The 14995-nt window shown below is 39.4% G+C and overlaps 1 protein-coding gene across 1 annotated transcript in view; it reads left to right on the forward strand.

Moving 5' to 3' along the window:
* The window catches only part of LOC308703286 (PDZ domain-containing protein 4), a gene marked incomplete at both ends in the record, with an annotated part of 40406 nt that overhangs the window by 11629 nt on the left and 13782 nt on the right, over nt 1–14995 (forward strand). The window contains one exon of the mRNA XM_081386627.1: nt 13942–13995. Within this exon, the coding sequence (XP_081242753.1) occupies nt 13942–13995 (54 nt within the window). The remainder of the gene's footprint in view (nt 1–13941; nt 13996–14995) is intronic.

Raw genomic sequence — 14995 nt, forward strand, 5'->3', positions numbered from 1 at the left:
CATTTTTAAAAGACTGCAATTGAATAATGTATATATTATTTATAAAATTCAAGCAGCCAAAGTGGCTGGTTGAAGTGACTGCGTTACACGCCACTGCTGAAATACACACGCTTTTGGTGAGTGTTAATGTCAAGCCCTGATTGTATGCATTGGTGCATTGTTAGGTAGAGCTACTGTGTGTTTTCCATTGAGCCTAGATTGCTAAACACTATTGGAATCAACCGTTTTAGTCAAATGTTGTATTTGCTGCAAACAAGGTTAGGGTTTCAGGGAGACTCCAAATAAACAGTCACATGAGAATCCCAAGAGACTTCACAGAATGAGGGTTACTATGTAGTCAGCACTCTGTATTTGTGTAAAGCATATCAGTAACTGTTAAGAAAGTCACTGCCTATTTAGAGCATTCCAAAACTAATCTGGTTTTCGTACAAAGTAATGTTTCAGACATCAAAGAGAAAGAAATAGTTCGAAATACGGAGAGAGGAGAGATGCAGCCTAAACACTGGAGATGTTAAGACTCCCTTATGCTGTCTGTGCTGAGAGACTACAAAATGAAACAATCAATCTTTGTTCAAACAAAACCTGATTGCACAAACAATGCCTGCTGTAAAACCATCCAATTGGTTTGTTTTTCAAGAGGCTTTCGAACATATTTGTATTTAATTTGAATAAATCCGTTGCAGCAGGCCCACAGTAGGAAAGGATCGCTCCGCTTCACGGCATTTCAACAGATATGTATTCCCTTGACAAACTGTCTGCAGGGTATGATATGAGTTATGCATAGTTAATTTCTACATACAAAACAGCCACAGCTTTCAAAGTACATGCTGCATGGGTAATAAAAAATGAGAACATTAAATCATTAAGCTCAAATAATTCGCCAGCCACTTTATACTTTAGAATGGAAAATAAAGAGACAGAAAGCATGCATGCATTTTTAATGTCCAGATGTCTAGAAACTGTCAGAATATGCAGATGATTTGGGAAGAATTCTACAAAAGGGAAATTAACTACCGCTCTAGTATTATCTCAGAGACAAAGAGAAGTGTTACTGCAGCTACAGGTTAAATAATTCAACAAAACTATTGAGAGGTACATGTGAGAATGTGGTGGTGCTCCCAGCTCTGAGCGGTTTTATCTGGAGAGCGTTTACTCTGAGCCGCTGTCAGACGGGGAGTCCCGAGAGAGCGAGCGGGAACATTAGTATGCTTCTCACCGCCCGCGCTCTCTCACATGCACTGTGTGTGCGCCATAGAACAGGTGTCAATGTGTCTTAGTAACACACATGAGCTACCATTAGATACCAAATAAACCCATAAACCGTGTGTCGCGCACAACACTGGTTTAATCAAAACAGAAGTTATACTGTAGATGAGGAGACAGACAAGGCCACTTTTTGGAAAATGAACTGGAGATATATCACAATGCTCAATATGGCATCTGTAGAAAAGCAAGTTAAAGGGATGGTTCGGAGTAAAATCAACCTAGGGTCCTTTGCACCATGACCTCGAGCCAAACACCCCCCAGAAGCCTTTTTTTCCCTTGGTCGAACATTATTAAAGTTAGAGCTTATTTAGAGACATCAGCCGGATGGCTTAGTGCAAACGCTAATGGATCCTAGATTGTATCTCAAAATTACCCCACTAATAATGCCCAGAATGGTACCAAACTTCTACAGTAGTACACATAGGTTCTGTACTCATAAAACGAGGCATTGGAAAGTTTGTGAGTACATCAGGAGTTTATTTAAATAACACTTGTCTGATGGCTTATGCTACTGCTAACCCGCACGTCGAGGTCACGGCAGTGGTTTGGGAAAAGCACGTAAAAGTCCTGGCAGAAAGCGATGAATAAGGATGTAGGGTAGACCAATAACAACAGACTGAGTCATCTGACCAATCAGAGCAGGGTAGACCAATCACAACAGACTGAGTCATCTGACCAATCAGAGCAGGGTAGACCAATCACAACAGACTGAGTCATCTGACCAATCAGAGCAGAGTATACCAATAACAACAGACTGAGTCATCTGACCAATCAGAGCAGAGTAGACCAATCACAACTGACTGAGTCATCTGACCAATCAGAGCAGAGTAGACCAATCACAACTGACTGAGTCATCTGACCAATCAGAGCAGAGTAGACCAATAACAAAAGACTGAGTCATCTGACCAATCAGAGCAGGGTAGACCAATCACAACAGACTGAGTCACCTGACCAATCAGAGCAGAGTAGGAGTCACACTTTACACAAACTCAACAGGAAATACATTATATACCTATTTATTAACATTGCTTTGCAATATAGGACTTTTGAAACAATAAAAAATGGATTTCATTGATCCGTAAACCTGGCAGACAGTTTAATAATATATATAGCTACGGGTGGCCCTTACCAAGAAAGCTACTGTATGCTTTTACATAAGTTATAATGCATGGATGGGCAGGGAGTTCTTGCCCAGAACAGAAATATACCGCCAATCCAAACTGTATGCTAATTGTCGATCATCTTTGACGATATTGGTCCTGACAGAAATATATTCCTACAATCTGTCCTCCTGGACCGCTGTGCTCCTGGAGACACACACCAGCGCCAATACACACCCAAGATCATTTCTAAAACCCATCCGAGAGCACGATGGAACAAGATAAGAGGCAAACCAGCCATCTCACCATTATTACTCATCCCTTGAACCACTTCATCCTCGATCTCGCCTCTGTTTCGCTCTGTTCGAACTGCGTCTATTTAAAGCATCATAGGCTTCTGATGAACAGGCTGTTTTACAAGGTACTGTAGGCACAGGTAGCATAATTATATTTTGTTTGGGTCTAACAATAAGGCAGAACTGCAAATTAATTCAGCAAAAAAAGAAACAAACCCTTTTTCAGGATACTGTATTTTAAAGATAATTTTGTCAAACCCAAATACACTTTACAAATCATAATTGGAAAGTGTTTAAACAATGTTTTTCATGTTTGTTCAATGAACCATAAACCATTTTTGCACATTCGGAACAGTCACAGACCCAACACTTGTACCTTGAACACTTAGTGTACTTTAAATCTTAAAAGTATATATATAAAAAAAAAAAAAAAACCTGTACTTGCAGATAACATGACATTAATCAAATAAAAGGTAACCAAGTGCACCTACAGAGAGCACACTATCATGATTATGGCTGAAATCGACACTTATAAGTGTAAGTGTAAAGTACACTTATTTTGATGTGTTAAAGAAATTAAGCACATGTAAACTTTATTATAATTTTAACTAGTGCGTTATTTGATTTTACATTTACAGTTAAATTATTTCAAATGCACTCAATTGCAGCTTCATCATTATAAATGTAATTATAATGTACAAAATGACATTAAAGTATATTTTAGTTTACCATAAATGCTTGTCAGCACATTCAGCAGTAACTTTAACCAGGTTTCAAAGACAATAGACTTAATTATGAAATTACATTACAAAAATGTGCTAATGTCCTACTTAACTCATTCCCCACCAATGACAGAAATTTCTGGCTTTCCATGTTTTCACTGTTAGACGGTAAAATAACGCGATCATCAACATTAAACAAGATATAAATCAAAACGGCCTAATGTTACTGAATGAAATGTCGACCCAGGACGAGCTACAGGACTGTGAAGCTTTAGGGGTGTTGATGGACTTGATCAACTCCATCTGTGTTTTGATCATCGTTCTGAATCTGATCCAGACTCTGCTTTCTGATATTCTTTTTGCTCAAAATGTAGCTTTTTTTTATGAAACGAAAACAACAAACACAAAGTGTGGCAGTGATAATCTCAGGTACTGTTTATGTGCTTTATTTAATGTTAAAAGCATGCAATGTGACTTTGAATATCATTTAGTGCTCCAGCTTTGTAGCTGTAAAAGCAACAATGGATAATTCACCTCAGATCTTGAAATTAAACAAATGGAAACAAGAACGTCCAAACTGTGAACAAACAAGTGTATTCGTGACAAAGATTGTTTTAGTTACTCAGTATGTATTTTTAATAACGTTTAAATGGTTTAATATTTGTGAATTTGATTATGTAGCCTACTTATCAATTTTCTTGCGATTGCCATCAAGATTACTCTCTGGTGCTGTGCACTTGCTGCGAGACCGAGTTTTATACATTGTCGTGTTTCTTTATAAATAAACAATGGATAAATAGAGTCTTTAAACGCCTCAGATGTAAAGTTATTCGCTGTCAAAGTGACGCCAAAATGAATGGGAGTCAATGGAATGCCAACAGCAGGAGTTGGCTTGTTAGCCAATGGCGGCCCCCAGGGAAGGTACGCTTTCTGAGTGCTGGATTACCCCCTTGGTTAGGACATGGTGTTACACGATTAGCTTAGCAACATGCTAATCCAAAATCCAAAACTCTATAGAAATCAATTTTGATTCAATTAATGCACAAAATATTTGCAATATTGATTAATTAAAAAGTAATTCAAAACATAATATTTATATATTATAATAAATTAGTACAATTATTATAAGCAATAATAATAACTAAAAGTAATGATCTATAGGTTGTAAATAGGCTTTAGTGCCAGTCATGGTTACACTGCTGCCGACTGAGCAGTAGAGGCCGAGATAGTCTCTCTGAATCTCCCCATCATGCTCTCTTTCCCTTCCCCCTGTTTTGTCTCTCTCTGTCTGTCACCTTCTTTGAACGTCCCCCTCCATCCCCCGTCTGCTCTCCGTAGTCCAGCTTCTGAAGGAATACTGAAGACTTTCTTCTCTCTACACCTATAGTTGTGTCCCTCTGCAATCATGTATGTGTCTCTGGACCTGTAACCCTGCAGACACAGGAGCGGACGTGCGGCTTGAGATGTTTTCCGCATTACGCCCGCTTGAATTAGTGTCTGGGGACGCGGTTATGCCTCCGTGCCGGAGATGAGGACATCTCCTATGTAATAAATCATCGCTTACTATTAATTAAACCGTCCGTCCAAACTACACTCCAAGTATGTGTGTGTGTTTATAACTCTAGCTGGGGAAGGCGTGTTAAACTGTGTGCATGATTGCGTTTATGAAAGCCAGTGCCTCTGACGGTCGTATCCTTGGAAATGATACGACGGGAAGACAGCGGAGAAGAGTGGCCTTTACAGCAAGACTATTAAAAGCTGAGGGACGATGAATCTTCAAGCCCAATGTGGCATATTTGGGCACAACAGAGCAGCACTAATATTGTGTTGAAATGGATTTGGGAGGGACAAACCAGTTTATATAGAAATCACCAGACAGCGGACAAGGTCACTCTCAGCAAATGTTCCGCATGGAGTCTGTGCCCACACAATAATACTGTACGCAGGTTTCCACAGGATTCAGTCGCTCTGAAATGCCATTCACTAATAATTTTAATTCCGTAATATAAAGCATTCCAGTGAAGTGAAACAGGATATTGAATGAGAAAAATGTTGGTGGAACGAGACCAGTATTGTGCATTAAGAAAAGCCAGGATTGTAGACTAGTTGATTAGTGAGGTAGAATTTTTAAATCGGCATGAAAAATAAGTTATTATAGTGTTTTCTTCTCTATTGTGATGCATATCCGAGTGAAACGGCTTCTCGAAGGAGAAAGAAATGTACGGGACTTGATTTTGTCCATTGGGAATTGATTGGATGGTTGTGGTTTGCTATTGGTGGATCTCATGTGAGTGACAGGTTATTGCCCCGCCCTCACGCCAGTAAACACATCATCAGAGAAGAGAAGAGATGTTGCTGCAAGAGAGAGTGGATGTAATTTTGATTAAAAATTACGAGGACACAAAAAATGATAAAAAAAATGATGTGTTCGGGTAAATCATGTAAGTTCTAAAGGATGGAAAACACTGCACAACTTTTACAATTTGAACATTAAGCGTCCATTAGAGCTGGGTGATATGAAGATATATATTGTGGCGATGACATAAATATATTTGTAAATATATTCAAAATGGACACGTTAGAGCGAAAAAGAAACATGGATGAAAGAGCAAATGAAGAGCGGCAATTCCTTGACATTAAAAAGAGCTACTAAAAGAGCAATTAAATGTGAAAGAGAACATAATTCGTACTTGTGTGTTGTGCTCTTATGGCATACAGCCTACTTTGAAAAACTAAGACCTTAAAGCACCTCCTGGTTTTGTTGAGTTTGACGTGTTCCTGGGTCAACATATTTTGTTGATCCTGGAACAACATTCCTGTCTGAAAATTTAAAGCAGCGCTATGCAATTTATCCAATTTCGCTTTTTGCTCGGGGGTTTCTCTATAGAGCTCCCCCTACAGCTTCGGAATAGATATTTGACAGCACTGTCGTAAAAACTCCCTCTGGTCATGTGCATTTGTTTTCAAAGAAGCCGGCGAACGCACGGAGCCATGTCCACTGAGGTATGCATGATACACAGAAGGCTAGCATATAAATGTATGTGTGCAGTGCCGTAAAGCAATTCGTTACATCGCGAGACCTGATATCACGCGATACTTCCTGACGCTGAGGCTGGCGAGTTGCCGGCCAAAGTTGCAAGGGTGCTTTTTCGGCTCACAGGCGCTAGGGGAAAGTGAGACGGCCACCATTCAACCCGAAAAAAGTCATATAACCATTCCAATGACTCCGAAGCTGTTCAGTTAAGGTAAAAAAACTGCATAGTTCCCCTTTAATTCTAGCCATATTTCTACACCTAAACCCAACACTACCCATAAGTTATTAAATGATAGGTGAATAACTGATGCAGAAGCACCTAACCCTGGCTGTAAGCCTAAACTTGACATCAACTGTAAACTTGTCCCTCAAATCTGATTGGTTGATTGAATATTTTTCCAAGATCAACATACCCATCGTGTCCATAAACAAGCGTATCTGATCAGGGGCTGTGGACACGAATCAGACTGATTATATAGGACTTCACTTGTCTATTATAAAAATGTGTAATTGTGCTCATCCCAAGTTAGAACGTTAGCTAATGTTCACTATAACACAAATTAGCAGATCCACTACAGTGTGGAAACCCTGGGAATACAACACTTGGCATATACTTGCATTGTATTTGTAATGAATGCTGTGCAAAAATCATGTTTGCATAGCAAGACACATTTGTGCTCATATGAGTATGTTGGGCAACTTACAGATTAGTGAACAGGTTTAGTTTGGCCTATTAATGACAATGCATTCAGAAACATGCAGTGTGTGCGTCTATGAGGAATAGCTTCATACTAACTTCACATAGTATTTAGACCATCAGAATTTACATTTGAGTCGCTGTAGGGGGAAAGCGAGGGAGGAAACGTGTCTTAGCTCTGGGTGTTCTGGCTGTGTTTCTTTGATGAAGCCTCCCACTCGGACCTGAGTCTGAAGCTCACGCTGTTTCCATCTGAATCCTGCTGAATATTATCACACTAATCCTTAATTACCAGTCTCTCTCGCCGTGGGGATTACCAGTCTCAGCCATACCTCCACACAAACACAGTGGAATAATTTAGGTGGGAACGCTTTCATACACGTACTAGTCCTCTATAAGCTTCTGGGAGAGGTCAGGGGGGCACAAAGGTCAGAGGTCAAATATGACCCCCCTACAGCCTCCCAGTTACATCCAATAACAGTGAGAAGTGTAAACATAAACTTGGCAAACAATATTGGTTTTCACTCATGTGAAAACACTTTAGCATACTTTTATAGAGTACTTACAATGTAAATAATATACCATAAAAGAATGTTTAAGTAACCTTGTAGTCAATAATGGTATCCCTTAAAACTCATCTTTGATCACCAAAATGACATATTTAAAAGTTTTTTCCTTCTTCATGCCTTAAAATAGCTTGAATGTAACTCTACACCCTTGCCTCATTTAGTATATGCGGTATATGCAAATGAGCCCCGTCTCCACTCACTCACAGCAGCTCAGAGATCCACTCATGTTGATCTGATTGGTTACAAGGTAGTTTGAGACGTCAGAAAGTCTGTTTTTGAGACTGTCTTTGGTTCACTGCAGTTTTAAGGAGAAAACACTCAGCAATGTTGTCGACTTATGAATTTACACATGGTTTGTCTTAAATCACATTAAAAACACCACATAGACATAAACAACATTAAAAGCTTGACTTTCACCACATGGGGGACTTTAAATGTAAACTGAATGTAATGTTTTCATACATGTAACTGCATGTTAATTGCAATTAAATAGAAACTTATTATAGTTTAAATTTATCTTAAATGCAGTTAGCTGAACTTGCTTAAGTACATCTTTATATATCATTTCACAATTCTATTGTTTTTGAAATATGGTTAAAGATACGGCTGAATGTACTGACAGGCATTTATGGTAAACTAAAATATACTTGAATGTAATTTTTCTGTTGAAACCTGTATGTCATGTATTTACAGTTATTCTCAGTCGCTTTGGTGCATTTCTCAAATCATCTTTAATATTTGCAAAGAAGAATGTGCACCACACATTGGATTTCCTGCAAAAGCCTGTAACTTACTCAAAATCTTTAGTTCATCTCTTAAACGTTTTTATCAATGAACATATCAGTGCCATCAGAATGAAAAGTCCTTGTGTCATTGTCCACAAACAAGATAGTCAAAATGCTTAGTCATGTTGTCAATAAAACACTGCACTCTGTTAGTATTACCTGATGTAAACTATGGCAACAGTTTGGATGACAGTTACTGTATTGAAATGTACTGTACAAAGCTGCGCTTCTTCTGTATGCCATATATCCATTTCAAAAGTACAAATTTACACACTACTACACGTGAGTTATTGATTGAAAGAGACTGGGTAGGATTCACAGTTACACTTTTACTAGTAGTCAGGAAAGACCCCTTAGGCAGAACTTTGCTTTTGCATGCAGCACTGTTTGAGGAATTGCAGTGCAGTCTGTCTACACCGCTTGACGTGCCAGTCTGTCGGACCACAGATTCCCATCTACATCACAAACATGGAGGTAAACATGGTGACGTTTTTTTGTGGGTGGAGCTTAGGTGGAGGCAGAACGATCCCTCTGGCTGCTTCACTAACGTTAGTGTGCAAGTTTTGTTAGCTTGTTTTTTAACAATGACTGGAGAAATCCGATTTTATCTTAATGTGTAAGGTCACTCACTGTCCAAGACCGCGATTGTTATTTGCAAAAGTTAATTTTAACGGACATCCCAGATTGGCTGACCCGTAACGTTACACGCTCATTCAATGGATGGACGATCTGACAGGATTAGCGTTAACGCTACCTCCGGTTGAGTGGCCTGACTGGTCACAAGACTTGTGTGGTACGATCCACAGTTGTGCCTAGCCAGCGCCAAGGCCAGAAGACGACAATGTAAAGAGTGACATTACGGTGCAATTTTAATGATGTGAATATTTTCAAGAAATAAAAATTCCAGATACAGCATATTCATTTTTTAACTATGTATTTGATTACACTTTCTTACCAGGTTCTTCAAAAAGTCTATTCACAATCAATCAAAACAATGTATACAATCATAGATGATTCACAAATAATCACAATCATTTAGAAAACATTTATGCGAAAAAATTTCAAATTGGAGCCTGTACTCCGTCGATTATTGCACCCAACAACACAACAAGATGACATTTAATAACAATAATAATAATTTAAGCTCCTTATTATGTAGCCGAATCTGTGCTGGTTTGTATTTGCCGCCTCCAGTTTTCCGTTTGTTTTTCCTCCAGCTAACGCTGTGACGTAATTGTGACGTCGGCGCAAAAGGGGTCTATATCTTCCCTTGCAATGCAACGTGGAAACAATCTTTTGGGATGTCTTAACCAACCTCTGCAGGCGTCTACTGTGATGTCCTCACAGGCTTCATCCATGGCAGCCAGCAGGGTCATCTGAGTGTGTGGCTGGCGATCATAGACCTTCCACCCCCATGCTGAGAAGAACTCCTCAATTGGGTTAAGGAATGGAGAATAAGGTGGGAGGAATTCCATCAGCATCCTATAGTGGGTCACAAACCATTGCCTGATGGCGTTTGAGTGATGGAATCTCACATTATCCCAAATTACCACATACTTTGGTAAATCGTCTCGAAATGGACCCCTCTCATCATCAGGGATGAGAGTCCTGTCGAGGGTCTCTTAGAAGGTGAGGAGATGCTGTGCATTGGATGGCCCTGTAAGGGGAATGTGAGTTAGCACGCCGTGCTCTGAAATAGCACCACACATAGTGATATTTCCTCCCCGTTGGCCTGGCAAGCCAACAGTAGCTCTGTGGCCGATGGCATTTCGACCACACCTTCTGCTTTTGGTCAGGTTGAAGCCAGCCTCGTCCACATTTATGAAGTTGTGAGATGGTTCACTTGACTCCAATTCCATTATACGCTGTATCCCAGAACACACAAAATTAGTTTCACGAATTACATCCATTTTCATTTTGGACAAGATACAGTTACCTCAAATTCATACATATTGCATGTGCTTTTGTTCTTCTACAGCCATAGAAAATGTGTACCGGTCATGCTTACTGTACTAGACATCACTGTAAAATGTTGCTGTAGTCACACACCCAGTACATACTGGTACCGTAGCTCCTTTACTCTGTCATTATTCCTTTCGAATAGCACACGGTACAGCTGTTTCATGCTCATGTGGTGTCTTCAGCACCCTGTCGATTGTTGAGATGCTAACAGATTGGATGTTTTCAAAGACATTGTCGTCTTCTATAATGGCACTCTGTATCTCCCTTAATCTAATGGCATTGTTTGCTCTGAGCATGGTGCAAATAGCCTCCTCCTGTTGAGGTGTGAATAGAGGTCCTCTGCCACCCGTGAGGTAATCTTGCAGTCCTTTGGAGGAAAAATGCAGAAATGCTAAACACATGATTTTTCACATAAAATAAAGGGAAAAAATGTGCACACACACACACACAAATATATTGAAAAAAAATACATGTGTTTGTGATTTGCAGTTTGTATCTTTATAAAGTATATTTGCTGTATATGTATGCTGCAAAATACAAATGGACTACTGTATTATGAATCATTACAGCAAGTATACAGTATAACAGTATTGCACATTGGTTGACATAGGCTACCTGTTCTCTCTACGAAACATTTGAACTATTGAGGATACGGTCGATCTCCCAATGTTTGGCTGCACCCTTCGACCCGCCTCAGCCAGTGTAAGCCCATGATTGACAACATGCTCCACAATAGTGGCCCTTATTTCATCCGATATGCGCCTATGCCCTTGGCCTCTTCTTCCTCTTCCTCTGTACCCTTCCAACACGCATCCTTACTCCTCTTCCTCTCGGCTGTTGACCCTGATCGTTTCCTGGATGTTCATCCATTGTCAGAGTTTGTAGCTCTTGTGTTGTCCTCTGTTTATATATACTCGCCAATTGAAGGTTCATGAGATGCAACTTTGAGCTATTTCAGAGAACTGGTTTCTCATTGGTTGATCTACATTCTCTTCATTGGTGGAAGTCAAGATTCACCTGCACAATTCATGGCACATTTACAAAAAGTCTAATAGAAATGTGTAGAAAATATGCTTGACAGTTTATGACAACTAGATTAACCAATGACTTATACGAGGAACTAATGACTAGATGTTTTGATGGGTAAGACTATTGCACAGAGAACTATTTAATACATTTTGAGCAACATGGCATTAGCAATTGATAATGTAGGAAACCGCAGACAATTGTACATTATCAATTGCATGAATGTCCCAAAGCAATTGCAGCTTGTTCAAAAGAATGAGAAACTGCTTTTATGATGTGCACAAGGGACTAGATGATGTGGAGGTTGAACAAGTGGTTTTAAGAATTTCATTTCTGATCTGAGAAATGCAAAGCGTCTGAGAAAAACCAACGCATTCTCATCCTTGGGCATCATATACGGACGCTTTTGACATTTCGTCTACATTGAACGCACATGGCACCCTTTAGCGTCAATATGACACGCACAGAGCTTTGTTCGGTTATGGGTAGGTTTAGGTCTGGGGTAGCGTTAAGGTTAGACGGCTAGGAGGCGCCTTCTGGCCCATATATATCTGCGTCTCATATTGACGCTAAAGGGTGCCATGGGCGTTCGATGTCGACGAAATGTCAAAAGCGTCAATATATGACGCCCTAGGATGAGAACGGCCTGGAAAAACTATAAATATATTTCTGATGATGTTGCAATACAGTACATTTAAAATATATTGTATGAATGTAATATTAAATAAACCACAGTTAAATTATAACCAATTACTTAACATGTGCTTTATGTTAGTCAACACAACAAAATAAGTGTACTTAAACCATGACAAAATTATTAATTATATAAATTACATGACGACATAAAATGTACTTTAGAATAAAACTTTTAATTTAATATTACAAAGTGCACTTTTAAAAAAAAGTGTGCTCTCTTTAAGTACACTTAAGGTGCCTTTAATTTCATTAATGTTATCTGTAAGTACAGGTTTTTAAAAATATAGCCTACTTAGTATGGTAGCACTTTATTTTATAGTTTCCCCATGTACATACTGTAAATTATAGTAATTGCAATAACTGGGTAATAACCCCCGAGCCTACCCCTAAACCTAACCTTAAAGGGATAGTTCACTTTGAAATTAATTTTTGATATGTTTTAGCTTACCTCAAGGGCATCCAAGATGTAGGTGTCTTTGTTTCCGCAGTAGTTTCAATTTTGATATTTTTAGGTCAAACCGTTCTTGTCTGTCAGTCATATAATGCAGGTCGATGGACACTGTCTCAAAACACAAGCACAGAGTCCAAATTAAAACAATTCCCCATCGTCCAAATTAAACAATTCCCCATCGTAAGGACACATTGACGGCCTAAGACACGAAACGAGCGGTTTGTGTGAGAAAACGAACAGTATTTATATCGTTGTTATCTCTTGAAAACAACACACGTTTAAATGATGTGACGGCGCGGGCGGGTATAGATGTATATACATAGATGTCGCCTTGGCTACGCAGTTCATTGGAACGAAACCGTAGCCAAGAGACATCTAGTGTATATATCTATACCCGCCCGCGAGCGGGTATAGATGTATACACTAGATGTCGCCTTTGCTACTGCAGTTCATTGGAACGAAACCATAGCCAAGGCGACATCTATGTATACATCTATATCCGCCCGTGCCGTCAGATCATTTGGAAGTGTGCTGTGTTACAAGAGGTAAAAACGATATAAATACTGTTCATTTTCACACACAAACCGCTCGTTTCGTGTCTTAGGCCGTCAATGTGTACTTACGATGGGGAATTGTTTAATTTGGACGATGGGGAATTGTTTTAATTTGGACTCTGTGCTTGTGTTTTGATACAGTGTCCATCGACCTGCATTATATGACTGACAGACAAGAGCGGTTTGACCTAAAAATATCCAAATTGAAACTACTGCGGAAAAAAAGACACCTACATCTTGGATGCCCTTGAGGTAAGCTAAAACATACCAAAATTTATTTTCAAAGTGAACTATCCCTTTAACCCCTGTAGTTACCTTATATTACCAGTACTTTCTTAGTTAACTACACTAGTACACATAAGTGCACGTACTGTAAAATAAAGTAAGAGCACATTCAATACAAGTGCACTTGTTTTTCACAAGGGTAGACAAGAACTGTGTTTGCATGATAATAGCTGTCAGGAGTCACTAATGTCATGGCCGACATGTGAATCAACATCTAAGATGTAAATCAGGCATTTTGCATAAAACAAACACCGTCTTTAAGAGTTTCATACCATAGTGTATATAAAATCTACAACACTATATCCTTCATATTAAACCCTTAACCACACACTTTAAAGCCCTCCTCCCTGCAGATCTCGAGTATCATGGTCATTCATCACCATGAGACTGTATTCTGCTGAGTGCAGTTTCTCCACTGTCTCCTCAGCACTAAATGAACAGGACTCTCTCCCTGGATACGCTCCCCCCATCTTAATACTTTCCTCTTTCTCCCCACAGAGGGGGCAGACAAACGGCATGCTGAGCTCTTTTAATGGGGAGGTTGGATTAAAGGTTTTGTTTTTTACATGTCTGAGTGTTACGTAAATGTCGTGTGATGCTTTCGATAAGTGACCATTGTAGATATGTTTTGATGTTGTGTTAAAGGCACAATATGTAACTTTTTTGCTTTAAAAATAGCAAAAATCACTATATCTATGTTATATATATTTTTTAGTTGTGTACTTACATTATCCCGACTGTTTCCAACAACTTTCAAACCAGGAGAAATTTGTAATTTAATTCGAGAAACGTCCCGTTTCTTCATTTCCATTTTGTCGCCGCCAATGGCGTCATATCCGCGTTGTCCCTGGTTTCCGCTCGTGGTGCCATAGCAACCAGAGCTATGAACCAGAGCCGTCTGATAGTAACCAAAGCGACTGACGCGGACAACTTTGTAGTTCGCAATGTCTATCTGCACGCTGTTGTTGTTTCGTTCAAACATTATGGACCATGGCAAGCAGACTTTGGATAAAAAAAGGAGAACTAAAACAAGAATCATTATCAGCGCGGTGTTTTCGAGATGCCGAGAGCTCCCATAGACAGTATATAAACGAGAGCTCCACGTCCGAGACTTCAACCGCCTGTTATTCTAATGTTGATCTAGTTTACTGCTAACTTAGTCTCATACTGAGACTAACACATACATTTCAACACATTCAAATGCAGTTTAGTGTGATAGTGTAATGTTAGACCAAGTGAAACAGCGCTGCGTTACCTCACAAGTTTAATTGGTCTAATAAACTGACCTGTGGGTAGTAATTCTGCATGTAGTTCGGTAGAATGAAATGTCCATATTCCTTTTATATCAGCGGGACTCGCGTCGCGTGTGGAGCTGATAGCTGTCTCTTAGCAATCCCGAACTGCTTCATATCACAGTCATGATAAAAGCATCAATGTATTCAGTCATCCATAAACATTATTAGATCGGTCGGCTTGACGTTGACGACAAGATCCATAATTCTTAGCAAATGTTGCATCATCAATCTACGCCTTTGTTATTGTAAATAGGTTA

The sequence above is a fragment of the Scardinius erythrophthalmus genome (genome assembly GCF_964197995.2).
Source record: "Scardinius erythrophthalmus genome assembly, chromosome: 15".
NCBI classification, from domain to species: Eukaryota; Metazoa; Chordata; class Actinopteri; order Cypriniformes; family Leuciscidae; genus Scardinius; species Scardinius erythrophthalmus.